Source organism: Acipenser ruthenus, chromosome 26 (genome assembly GCF_902713425.1).
Source record: "Acipenser ruthenus chromosome 26, fAciRut3.2 maternal haplotype, whole genome shotgun sequence".
Taxonomy (NCBI): Eukaryota; Metazoa; Chordata; class Actinopteri; order Acipenseriformes; family Acipenseridae; genus Acipenser; species Acipenser ruthenus.
The window spans coordinates 21,060,214-21,074,649 of record NC_081214.1 but is presented as its reverse complement, the minus strand read 5'-3'; the positions used below and the strand labels follow the sequence as shown (position 1 = coordinate 21,074,649).

Here is a 14,436-nt window from a genome sequence, read left to right as displayed (position 1 = left end):
GTTGGATTTACATTTAAATCTTACTAAAATAGGTATTTGATTCCAGTGTAAAATTACATATCTTGATTTAAGTTTTAATATAATGTAATTAAATCAATATGACACTTAAATAAATAACAAAGGTTTATTAAAATGGAAAATTTAATTGGGCTTGGGCTGCAAATGTTTTTCATCACACTATAGAATTAACTACTTTTGCTTCATAAAGTTGAATGAAACCTGCTGACTAATGTTATGTTAACATATTGAATTACAGACCGCTTTGTAGTTTTCCATATACTTAATGAAAAACTGACAAAAATTGAAACATGTGACATTTTGAAATATAACATGACATACTCTACTACTATTATGGCTACCGGTAGACTGTTGCAATACCATTCTGTAGCTTATTTGATTACATGATGTTAAATACAAAATCTAAATTAAGTTCATATAGTTTATTTTTAATTTGTTTAGATCTTTCAAAACGATTATATTCTTCAAAGTCTTTTTTCCATGCCAGCAAAGCATTATTGTAAAAAAAATCCATCCTGTAACCTTTAGTACATTTAATGTCTTAGGAGGAAGTTATAATATAAAGGAATCACTTGTTTTCTATCTGATTCATGCCTAACTGTGTTCAGTGCTATGTGTGTGTCAAGTGTTCAACAATGTGTGGGTCTGTGGAGTTCGAGAGGCAAATATATTGTAGTTTAGCTTTGCAGGTGGAATGTTGTGATCGGCATACAAAAAGCAATCTTCTCCACACATGCACATTCCGAAGACACAATGCAACACATATCCATTTACAAAACAGACATAGAACTGCCTTTACTTGAGACCTTTGTAAAATAGAATAAACAAACAGAAATAACAAACCCCCAATGTTATACCGGATTCAATATTCAGAGGAAGGTCAATAATACTTGGGCAGCACACATTGGGACCAGCCTCGGTTGGTCTTTAAGTCCGATTGGGTAACACATTTGCATTATAATCACAATTTCATTGGTTCAATCATGAGTTCTTTAATAGCAAGCTGCTAAATGCCATCGTATCCATCATGAATCAAATTCAGAGAAATGCCCCTGCCCATTACAAGCTTCCCCCCATATCACAATGTGTGAACGTTCTTCAAGGAGCATTGCTCGGATGCCAACCTATGTTTTGTGGCTGTATAAATATTCACTAAATGTTAATGGAATTGCATTGAAAGGTCACGATATTCAGGAAGAAGAGACCATAGCAATATTCCACTACATGTTTTCAGGAAAAAGAGACCATAGCAAAACCGCACAGGTCTGCAAGCATGAGAATTAAAAAGTTTCAGAACTTACAAACATCATTCAAAAAGAGAGCGAGGGGGGCAAAGAAAATGGCAGGAGGTTTAATATTTACCTTAGCTTCATATTTTACTCATGGTTTTTATTTGTGTGTGTGTGTGTGTGTGTGTGATATCATGATGGAAGCTGAAACATTTTGCATCTTTTCAGTACATACAGGGCATGGGTTTTTTTCTGTATTAGTTTTTAGCAAGGATCATGGATTTATTAAAAAAATAATAATAATAATAACACGGTTACTGAACTTTAGTGGCATTCATTTCTTCCCATTCCATTTCATAAATCAGATTTTATTGTTTATTTTCAACAAACCTCTTTAAGAGTTCTACTCCCGTCCCCCCTCCCTCCCTCCCTCTATACTGGGCTCCAGATTACCTGAAGAATGAAGTTTAAAAGTTACTCTGTCCAACAGAGGCAGAGCAGTTTCTCTAGAACAGTAAGCAAGAGCCTGACAGAGCAGCCAGCCCAGCACTCAGCATGGACACTAACTGTCAATCCAACAGCCAGCAGACTCTCTGGAAAGATGTGAGTTTTCTTGTTATTCATCTGAATAGATTTTGCTAAAATGCTAAAGTAGAAAGTGTGCTTGAAAAAACCTGGGATGTGGCAAATTGGCAGTTGAAATAAAAAAAAGAAGAAAATAGATGAATTTGCATTGTGTGTAAATATTTATACTGTATATATTTTTCAAGATGTGTGGGGAAAAGTTTTGTTTTTTCACAGAATGAATGACACAATTATTTAGAAAAAATGGAAATAAGTCTAGCTAAGTTTTATATACTGTATATATACATATACATTATATATATAATGTATATGTGTGTATATATATATATATATATATATATATATATATATATATATATATAATGTATATGTATATATACAGTGTATGTATGTTTGTATTTAATCCCTTTTTACTGTAATTTTACGTTTTAAATTGTTTTTTTTCTACCAGTATTCAGCATATGAACAGATAGACAGATAGCTCTGGGAATGTAATTATCCCCTTTGAAGGACACCTTCCACCCATATGGTTTCTGCAGTAACATTAGTGGTTTGGTTTTTCACTGCGTGTATCATAAATACAATTTAGAGATACAAAACCTACACTGTTGTTTTGTGCGATTACAAACAGAAATCAACTCACAAAGAACTACAATATAGTTTGCTTCCTTTATAAAGCAGGTCTATTTCAATAAGATATGACAGAACATTATTGTCCATAGCTTATTCACAGAGGATAACTCACAAAACAACTGCTTAGTCATTCTAATAAGGCAGAGACAGTTTTGCATCTATTAAAGTGATTTTACCATACTGTAATTTACAAAAGTGATTTTCTTGCAGACCTCAAAACAGCTGGATTCATATGTAGTTAATGAGTGCCCACCAAGGTTTTACAATCTTATTAGCACAAGCCATAGCCTCACTGGCCCACACTTTTCTTTTCTCAAAGGTCTTTGGGTTCTTTCTTCTATTTTAAACTTCAGTTTGGAATACACTGTTTTTTGCATCACTTTTTCTTTTTTTTTTCTTATGGAATAAATGTATACAATATGACAAAAAATCCAGAATGTGAATTGCATCCCCTCTGTGCACATCTAAATTGTCTCTACGTCTTTTTATTTTTTAACTGTTGCACAAAAAAAAAGAAAAATCAAGCTATAGCCAAATCTTTGTGGCTCAGGCCCCTTACTGTTTTCCTCGTTCATGTTTTGCTTGAGTGATCCTGTGGTTGGGTATTACCAGAAGCGATGGGAACCTGGGAGTCTATAATTGCTCAATAGAAATTCATGATTAATGAACAGTTCTGTTTCTGCTTGTGTTAGCTTATAGGGTTGAAAACCAGTCAGAGAATGACTGAGGACACAGATTGCACCGACAATTATTGTAATCCAGTTTTTACTTTTGAATCACCACAACCACCCCAATGATTTCAGTAGACGGCATTCATGATATGGTGGTTACTGATCAGCTCTCCCAAAGCTGCCATGGTCACTAATTGAGTGGAAGACTTCTAAGAAACATAGAGGGCTCTATTTAGAAGCACGTTGAAGGCAGACTTTCTGGAATTAAACACTTTTAACAGTAGAAACCCAACAACAATGGAGTGGCAAATAGGAGCAGTTCAATTATAGAAGATTCTTGGTAGTTTTATAAAGTTAAAAAGTATTTTATTCAACCTGCTTTTGCACTTGATTCAAAATGGGACGCAACTGTATTCATTGTTTGCATTTTACTAAGTTGTAATTGTGTGAATGCTCCCTATGCAAATATGGCTGATGTGCTCCCTAGGACACTCAGGATGATGTATGGTTGCAATGAAGAAAGTTTATTTTAGATAAATATGAGTATTAATCATACAATTATACAAGTACATTGCGCCACTGCTAATTGTAAAACAAATATTTTCTTTGCACTGAACAGGATAAAATATAATGAGAGGTAACATTTATACCAGCAGGGAATGGTAATTAAATTACATTAACAAATAATGGTTATTACGTTAACGATTTTGAAACCAAATTTATTGCAATGCTGTTTTAAGTTTTAAAGTAAAATTTTAAAGCCCAGCACATACTTGCAACTTTCAGCTAGATGGGTCATGCTACAAAAGTCGAAAATAAAAGCCTTCAATGTTATTATTTGGCAACCTTTTTTTTTTATCCAGGCATTGTACTTGATGCACGATGCAATGGGATTTGAAATTTAATAAAATATTTTACTTAGTTAGCAGTTATTTTTTTTACAAATAAATAAACTTGTTTCATAATAACCATCATTGTACTTGCCTATACATTATATACAGCACCTCTAAAGCAACCAGAAGTTTTAGTAAATGTATCCAAACCCTATGGTTCTCTTTGCAGAGTTTCTGAAAATTTCTTCAAGAAATTGCATACGTAAAAAAGCTGAGCAACACAAATGGCCAATCATGCAAGAAATTAAGGGACAGGTTTTAACTCAAGTCATGTATTAACAATAATGAGGCGCAACCAGCTTTAGAGTGCTATCAACACCCTGAATTGCATTTAGAGCGTTTTGGTTCTAGTTTTATAAATGATCAAATACAGTATTTTTCTTCTGTCCAGAACTGGGTATAAACTAAAGACTGGAGTAAACGCTTTGAAAACCTGGCCCAAAGTCAAGTAGACAACCTTTTTCCCTCTTGCCTTCATCAAGCTAGAAAGGGTAGAAATGGAACTCGGTAGCGATATAATCTGTTATTTGGCAGTTGCAGTCATAATATAAATTCCTACTCATCAGAAAGTTGTCCCGCAGTCAAATTTCCAGAGGTTATTCAGCTGGAATGCAGGGATAATCACACTCATTTGCCAGGATTTAGTAGTTGATTTCTCAACTTCTGAATTCCATCCAGCTCCTTTACGCTCGGCAACTTGACATTCCCCCTGTGTTTTATGAGCTGGGTGCCTCCCTCATTTAGAATTGCCAAAATTACTTGATGCCAGATGCTAGATTAACTCACAATGGCCTTCAATTCCTCAGAGGTATATGTTAAAAAAAGACCTTACTTTTGTTAGAGCCAATGTGTTGCCTGGTGTGCAAGTAAACACGTACTCTGCTGCTTTGCCCAAATTGAAACAGAACACAAAGAGAACACACACTCCAAAGGAGAGCCCATAAGTAAGTACAGTTACAACCCATAAACACTTCCTTTATGAGGTCTATAAGATAAATATAAACTTAACAGCATATAATATGCGGGCATTAAATGCACAGTTCCGTATGATATTCATATACAACCTATCCTACTCTCCAGACAACATTGGGACAGTAGGAGGGTAGGGCGTATCTCAAAGAGCTGGAGTATCGGTATTTAAAAAGGTTATAACCAATTGTGGGTTTTTAGGATGCTGATTGCGTGTTATTCTTGTTTTTAAAAGGTTGAAACTGCGAAGGAAAAGCAGAGTAGATACCGCAGATTCCAGCTGGGGGCGCTGATCGGGGCTCTTGTGATTCTTTCCCTGGTTCTCAGTATATTCAGTGTGAGGCACTTCTGGATGCAGCGTACTGGCAAGGTAAGGGAACCAAGCGATCCACGCACGCCTGAACAACGTTACAGCAGGAGCCCCTGGCTCCCAACAGTGTCTAAACTGTCCAATGCCATTACAATTACTGGTGCTTTCTCATTGGTACCTGTCTCAAAGATGTGCATGGACACTATATTAAATGTGGCTACCATAATCAAACATATTTCAGTTAGAGTTGCTTGAAATACCATCACATTAATCAGTTAAGTAACATTTTATTTGATCACTATATAGATATATATATATATATATATATATATATATATATATATGTGTGTGTGTGTGTGTGTGTGTGTGTGTATATATGTGTATCTATATATATAGATAGATAGATAGATAGATAGATAGATAGATAGATAGATAGATAGATAGATACACAGTATATGGTATGTGATACAGTGCTGTACTTTCAATTTATATTACTAGCACACAGTGCTACCAGTGGCCTATTGTAAAGCGATCATGAAATCTTGATTTCTTTTGTACTCCATGTGTATTTGTTTAACATTAACATGGATTTTTCCCCTTTCAGAAAATATGAGCACACTGCAGGACTAAACAGAATTGAGAACAATGCCATTAACTGTTAGCGAACACATTACTAATGCATAAACAATTACAACAGAATTGTTTAGGTTTATTTGCCAATCAACTGCCGAATATCAGCCTAGACATTTTGAAGTGAAACATGAATGGGGCCTGGGAGCCCATAGCTACTGTATTAAACACGCTTATAAGGAATGTATCATTTATACCTTGTGGAAAGGGGGCAGTGAGAGTACTGAAGCTGTTTGATGCTTATATTTATAGAATACTCAAGTAGCTGCATTTGGTTACCAAGGGAATGCTTCCATGCAGCCAGCATTATTAAACATGAACTGAAGCTGGTAGTTATGAGGTGATGCGGCTCGATTATTTCATTTAAGCTAACCTTAAAGTCTACGGTTCATCCTCTCTGTGCAGTTTCAATGGATACTGTAAGCTCAGTGGCAGGAGTTATGAACTTTATTAACAAAACCAAGATGTGCTGTGCTTGCACTGACCCATGGCACATACATGTTGTCTGATTCAATTGGGATGCTGGTTTCATCCAGGACTGTAGTAACCGCCATGGCTATAATCATACATTTAGCGATACAATTGCATGGTTTGGGGTGTAGTTGGATTTGCGTTGTTGCTATGTAATTAATGAATGGATGTCTGTTCAGCAATTGGCTGAAACGACCTCTGCACTGTGTAATGCCTGTTCCCTGTCACTTGTGTTGCAGGCCCATGAAAGAACCAGAGCTCTTATCTGTCTATAGTATTCTGAAATTATATTGTGCTTTTTTTTTAAAAGGAGACACCTTTTCATTTTATTTTCAAGTAAAATAATTCATGGTCTCCAAAGTATGCATAATTTTCTCCTTTCATGCAATTGGGGTTAATTAAAGGCTGGCGCAAATTATTTGTTCATGAATGAGATTTTCTGAGATGTACGCTTCTGAACAAAATCTCAAAAACATCATTAAATTTGGATTGAAATTATATTTTAAAAAAAAAGAACAAAAAAGCCAATTCTGCACAGTTCTGACATCACATTTACAGCCAGCTCTGAAAAGGAACAGATATTGCCAGCAGGTTATGACAATCAACATCCAACAAATGCATAATACTTTAATAGATTAACTTGTGTGAAATTTTCAAAGCAATGCAACTCTAAAAGACCACATTTAAAACATGGTCTGCATTTATTTTATGTGACTTGTTTGAAAATACACATATATATTTGTTCATGAATGAGTTCCAGTCATTCATGAACAAAGTTCCAGTCTGTAACATCAGAGATTCAAATCTTGTTAACTCAGTAATGTACAGGTGATGGATGTGTATTAGTAAGTAACATTGTTATCTCAGTGGTACTGGTATTTCAAAATACCACTGTGGTACCATTTTACATAAGAAAGTTATATAAGAGAGGATTGATAAGAGAAACAAAGAGGGGGTGTTAAAGAAAGTGAAAGAGAAGGGGAGATTTAAAAGGGCTTTACAAGAATAATTTGCGGGGGATCACAACTGCATACAAATCCCAGTATTTGATGCAAATATTCACTATTGTTATTGTTGACTTACTTTATTTCCAGTGCATCATTTAATATAAATAGCCAAAATATATAAAAAATAAATAAATAAGAAAACACTCCTATAATTTACTAAAGTATGTCCTGCAGTATATTATAGGAAACTATAGTGTTTTTAGATGGAAACCTAATACCAGTTATCTTCAAAGGCTCAAGTAATGCCAGTGGTTTTGTTTATGAATTAAAGCTTCTGTCAGAGTTTTCTTAGCGTTGATACCAACTTAAGCACAGTCAAGAGACATCTCCAAGACAGTGAGACGAATGGGCTTTCCCAGGTGGCAAGGACAGATTTACTGTCGACAGTAAGGTCAGAGTATCAGCATTTAATTAAGCGTGCCTTGGGCACTGAAAAATAAACAATATTCTTTTAATCATTTTCCTCCACCCTTAAGATAAATAATTGACTTGACAGCAAGCGTGTTACTTATGTCTATTTAGTTAAATAGCTTAATTAAGTTAGAAAGTCTTTTGCTGCTGCACCACAACATTCAGGTTAGTCCGCTGTCTCATTTATTATTTGATTTGCCAGGTTCTATTTTATTAGTTTCTGAGCTGTAGCTTGTGGAGATTGTTGTCTTTGTTGATTTGTGCTAGCCATCAGTTAATTCCAGCTGTGAGTTTAATTCCACATGCATTTAAATATAAACTGGAACAAAAACCTGGATCTAGAAATTAAAAATTCTCTTGGACTATGTGATCTATGTCTTTCTTCTGTTGTCCTCCACTAATGTTAACTAAAATGCTAATTATGGCCACATGTGTCCCACAAGATAAGGTAAGCCGTGGTAAATGTATACATTTATGTGTAAAGTGCATGTTGTAAATATTACTAAATGGTAACTGCAGTGCACCTATGTATAGTTCATGTATTTGTATTCTGTGGTGTGTCCACATTTGTGTTGTTCTATTTAGGAAAATAAATGGCACACACTTTGCACTGAAAGAAAAGCTTTTGGAAATCTGGGTTTAACAGTAAAGTTCACTGACCAAGGCTCAGAGGATGCCTTTGTACTGGGAGGTATTGGGGTGCCCACAAGGACAAGGTGTTTTCTTTCTGTTAAACATTGATTTAGATTGGCAGTAGTCCCTGCATTAATAATCTTACTGTGTTCCTCTGTAAATATTTTATGATTGAAGTGCTTATAATTTCCACTTTCATAAAGCTATCTCATTCACATGTGATAAATTTAAATAAAGGGGCATAACACTAATAATTCTCTTCAGTCGACTAATAAACAGGTTTTCTGACTAGAACGATCCCTTCAGGCTTCAATAATCAATCACCCTGGGCTTGCAAGGCTTGTCCGACGGGAGACTTTCATTTTCAAAATCGGTCGCAGTGCATATCTGGAAATGCACATTGAAAAATCACTTTTGTAACACAAGCTTCCTTGACCTTATTAGTCGAGACTGATTAATGGTGAAAGTATGTAAGTCCCAGGGCTTGCTAGAGAGCCTATTTTCCAAGCAGATTGACTTTCTGACCTGTATTTGCAACTGTTTCTGCTATTAGGGTTTGTATTTGAATTATCCTGTATGAATATTTTAAATAAATGGCTGAATGTTTTATGCAACATGTGAGAATGTAGGCCTTTTCTTTAATCTTAATGTCTTGTCTAAATGTGAAATGCTCTTGTTCTTGCCGTCATAATGCCTTCCGAACCCTCTTAAATTATTCTCCATCTGAAAGGTTTAACTCCTGCAAACTCATTTTAAGTCAATACATCAGTGCTGCTGGAAGCTGTCTGATTCCCCCTCCCCTCACACAATAGCAGCAGGGTGGGTGAACTAGTTTCCTGTGTCTCACTTTGGAAAGGCAATTTGTTCAGTGAATAGTATTTCAATATGACATGGGAATCACTTGGGAACCCCATTTAATTATTAGAAAACATGTTCTTCCAGGACCTAAGGAAGATAAAGAGTTTACCATCATTTTTGCAGGCTGTGTGACTGTGATCTCGTGTATGGTTGCCACATAGGTCCCCACGCACTCGCTGAGAATTATTCCAATTCAATTTAACTAGTTTTGTCCATCAGTTAGCTATCTGTATATTACGTCACAATTTCCTTTGTTCATGTTGTTTTTATGTTTCAAAATGCTTGAGTTTTAATGCTGGCAGGACATTTTTCACATCCTTTTATGAAATGGACCAAACGCAGCTAGATGAAAATAATCTTCCAAGGACCAGTAGTCCAAGAAGAATTGACCACTGATGTACAAATACTAACTCAGATGATGCCTTAACATCCATCTGATAATAAGATGTGGCAATACTTTAGCATTACCAAAAGCATTATTCATATATTATTATTTATTTCTTAGCAGACGCCCTTATCCAGGGAGACTTACAATTGTTACAAGATATCACATTATTTCACATACAATTACCCATTTATACAGTTGGGTTTTTACTGGAGCAATCTAGGTAAAGTACCTTGCTCAAGGGTACAACAGCAGTGTCCCCCACTGGGGATTGAACCCACAACCCTCCGGTCAAGAGTCCAGAGCCCTAACCACTACTCCACACTGCTGCCCTATGTGCCTATAAGTTTTTCTTATTATTATTCAAGAAAAAAATGAATCGCAATTCCATCTTCACTTCCACCAGTACTGTTTGCCAGGATCTAAACATTTCACACCAGAACTGCTACAACAATGACAGCAGCTGTGCTTTCATTTTTATCCTTAGCACAAACTGTCTGGCACTTCTCTTTGGATCTTGCAACCTTGAATGAATCTGAAAATGCCATACCGTGCCATTTGCAAGAGCATTGATTAGATAGCGCTGCACAGATTATCTAAATGATGGAAAAGGACACCATGAATTCCATACCTGGATTTATGTCTGCGTGCAGCATTTTATCAAGCCCAGTGGAAGTCAGCAGTATGGAATGAACAGTATAATGGCCTGCTGTTTAACAGTTGAGGCAGCTTTGTGACTGTGCCTTAGTGTGAAACACTCTCCCTTCAGGGACATTTTGGATTCTGCCTGTGTACAGCAGACACCATCAACCAACAGCACAACATGCTGCTTCCGTGTGTGCATGTGTCTGAGTGGGAGTGGATGCTGTGTCAGTGGTGGTGTCATCTGATCCTTCAGATGAGTGGTTTCCATCTGCCTGCAGAACTGCCTCCCTGGCAAATCAGAACAGGAAGTTATGTTAATTTAAGTTTTGCACTGTATATAATTGTTGACTTCTTAATATAAAAATGGATAGTATATTAACCCTTACAAAATGATCTAAAATGGGAATGCAAATGGTTCTGTACAAGGGGCTTTGGTTGCAGAAGGGCAGCAACAATGGTATGAACTAATAGAGGAAGGGTATCACAGAAGTAACATTATTCAAGGTACCATGTAACAATACCACTACCAGTGTGTACTATATCAAAACACCATTCTAGATTTTGTTCCACATGATATTGTTGTTGCCATTGCTGGTAATACTGTAACCTGCTACGGGTTATTCAGGGTAATACACTATTTGGTATCTCAATCAGATCATTCAGAATGAAATCACTGAATAAACCTTTATACTCACCTACACACCAGCATGAAGCCACACAGCTAGGTTTCAGATAATGCCCAGTGTAGCACATGGGACCTAAGGCTGATGGAAGTTGTTCGGTAAAACATTTTAGCAGGAGGAAGCCCTGGGGGCAAAAGCTGGGCTTGCTACTGTTTTGCTAGTCTGAAAGCAAAGGATTTATATTCTTGCATACCTTAACTTTGTTTTAAATTCAATTCACCTGTGCAACATATCCACATTATTAAATAGGCATCAAAAGTCACTGTTTTGCAATGCTACTTATTTACTTTTATTATGATCTCATACTTATTGGGTTAAAAAAACAGCACGGAACAGTAAAAACAACTTTAAAAAGTAATAAATGCTAATACGATTAGGTCCAAAAATGATATCCCATCTCTGTGTACTGAAAAAAGAAGAGTGTGCATACCCTGCCTGTCTAAACAGCCTCTCTGTGAAGACCTTTGGGAATCGCTGTCTCCTGCCTGTAATCTGATTTTACATGTCAGGCTTGTTCATTAATTTAAAACCCCATGCCTATTCTCTCCAGCGATCTAAATAAACTGCGCAACACTGTTTCAGTTTATGATGATGCATTGTGCCCAATCATAAAAAAATAATCTCTACCCAAATCCTCGGCAGCTGGTAGACTGATTGTGCTTGTGCTTTGCCTGCCAGTGGGATCCGATGTTTCTGAGAAGCTTTGCCACAAAGAAACTTTTAATGCATGCCTTGAATACTCATAAGGCAGTGTAACTTTAAACTGGGAGAAGTTTTTAAGATGCAAAGGATGAAAAGAAAAATAAATTACCATTTGAATTGCAGTAAGCTTGCATTTTACCCTTGAGGTTTTTTTACGGGTAAACTCACACTTCATTTAAAAACTGTATTTTTTTTTTGTGCTTTTGTTTTTATATTATTATGCTGGTCCTGTATGGATTGCACAGTACTTATCATTACACTAGTTATTTCCACTAACACTCTCCCCAACATGTTCCACTGGTAATGTCATGTAAAAACAAAAGGACTGCCAGTAAAACTTGATCACAGTCCTGAGACATTTTTTGCCAGCTGCTGTGAACAGCAGACTTAAGAGGAGTAAGCAGGGATCCTCCCAAATCCTCATTTTCAACAGGCCTCATACATAGACTATAACCATTCACAATGCACCTGCTTATGTGCATTGTAATTACATATTTAATTCTGGCATGGGTGAAATGTACTAAACAAGCGCAATGCTATTAGACTTTTTAGGGAATGCTTTGCGGCAGCATTTTTCCTTTGCAGTTCAACCTTAGATGGATATGTAATTATGGGTGGTCCTGCATATATTCGCAAAACTGGGGTGGAGATATTGTTCTCAAATATTTACTAAATTTACTAAAGCTGCCAGCAACTGCGACACTTACAATTGCATCAATTTGTCAAGAACTTTTGAAAGCACGTTTTAAACAGTCACAATTGTTGCTGGCATTTCCCAGTCCAATTTTTCTTGTCGTTGTCAGTTGTGAACACCCAAGTACCTAATTTTCACTAGTCAGGGTGTACTTACAAGCCTTGAAAACACATTTCTAGGCTACTAAGTAAGCCAAGGTAAAAATAATAATAATATAAATAAAAAAGAAAACGCTGAAATCATTTAGTTTCAATTTAATATGTTTTATTCGCATTGTACACCCATGTGTACAATGCAGCAGCATGATTTATTTTGTGTTACCAGTAGGCTAAAGTAAAATGAAAGTGCGCTAGGTATTCATTTGATTTTACTACTGTACTGTATACTGTATAGGCCTACTGTACAGATTTATATTTTTACATAATATAATGTTTAGCCTACCCAAAACACATTGGTGTTATTTCAGCGCAATGATTTACATTTAAAATGCATTGAGCACTATAAATGTATATGTGTGTGACTTATACTATTCAATATTCAACATTTTGATTTCCTTAGTGCCTTTTTTTCTAAACAGAGCCCCTCAAGTTGCAATATAGCTAAAACTGTTTATAAAAACCTCAGACAGGTTGGGACGGTCTGCTCCACTTCATTCTGAGCAAGGCATCCCGGCACTTTCAGTACCATCAGGAATAGGCCTGGCTAACCAAATGCAGACGTTTTTAGTCTGGATGTAAACTCTGATTAGGAATTCCACTCATCATTTTCCTTTGAAATGGAAGTTCAGTGTGTTCACTGTAAGGCATGTGTTATTTTCTGATTGCTTTAACTGGCACCATTGTAGAGGATGTCTGTTTTGCCACCCGCTTTGAAGGACATTGGGAAGTCACACAGCCAAACTAGTCTTAGGGGAGAAGAGGTTCTCAAATTACTAATAGTTCACCTGACATGTCAAAAGGGGCCAACTTACAGCAAAATGTAACTTTTTAATTTTTTTTAACAATTGCCTTAAAGAGTAAGTAGGGGGGTTCTGAAAAATATAGCATTATATAAGTCCCAATGTGTTGCTACAGCTGTTTAAATAACATACCTGTAATCTTTCTCTTCATTGTTAACATCCTGACAACATTTTACACTTATAACTTGAAAACTCTTTTCAAAATGACCAGTCTAGTGCACTGGAGTTTGAGATATGTCCTCTAAACCACTGCAGGAAGAGCGATTTCTGTTCAGTACCACATCATGGATCGTTATTGCTGTGTTACCTGTTTGACAATTTGGTCATTAATCCTTACGTTATCAGTGCACTAGAGCAGACATCTTTAAAACACACTTTAAAGTTCTATGTGTAAGAATGTTAATGAAAAGAAAAGATACAGGTATGTTATTTCAGTTGTAGCAACACGTGGGGATGTATAGTGCTATATTTTTCGAAACCCTGCTACTTTCTCTTTAAGCCCTTTTTCAGTACTATCTGGAAAAGCAATTCACCTCATTATTATTTTCTTATGAACTTGATATCTTACGAGAGCAATGTAAAATGATTCCCACTCATGAATTCCAATGTGTCTACACTTCAGTTTTTCCTGGTTAACCCCATCCCCATCAGTAACCGCTGCCTTCCCTTAACAGGATGTGCAGCCCCTGATGACTCAAAGGAGCTACCCTCACAGCTAGTCTCTGACAAATCATTGCTATGCAAATTGTAAATAGCTGTTACACTGGTAAGAAGTCTATTGATAATGCACATACTGTATATGCCCAACAAAACAGACAAGGCCTGGAAGTTGTGTCTGGCCTCTGCTCTAGACAAAACCACCAAAGCTGCTTGAAATGTATTTCTTAACTAACAAGATTCCACTCAATTTCAGATTGTATCACTTTAAGGATTCCCAGCATAGACTCTGGTTGATGTTTGAAGATAAATGTGAAGTCATATTCTCCTGCGCAGTTACAGTACAAGGGATCAAAACAGATTTGTAAGATATGACATACACTTAAGTGTTGTA

General features: G+C 36.2%; 1 protein-coding gene across 3 annotated transcripts in view; it reads left to right on the top strand.

The window, feature by feature from the left end:
* The first annotated feature begins 1,713 nt into the window (after nucleotides 1-1,713).
* The window catches only part of LOC117430310 (tenomodulin), a 38,926-nt gene continuing 26,203 nt past the window's right edge, over nucleotides 1,714-14,436 (top strand). For 2 of the 3 annotated variants that reach the window (XM_034050218.3, XM_034050217.3), the window contains exons 1-2: nucleotides 1,714-1,850; nucleotides 5,234-5,368. In XM_034050218.3, the coding sequence (XP_033906109.3) occupies nucleotides 1,803-1,850; nucleotides 5,234-5,368 (183 nt within the window). In that variant the 5' untranslated portion in view covers nucleotides 1,714-1,802. Of the gene's footprint in view, nucleotides 1,851-4,926; nucleotides 4,974-5,233; nucleotides 5,369-14,436 lie in introns of those variants that run through there. The other variant, XM_059001393.1, reaches the window with a different exon arrangement.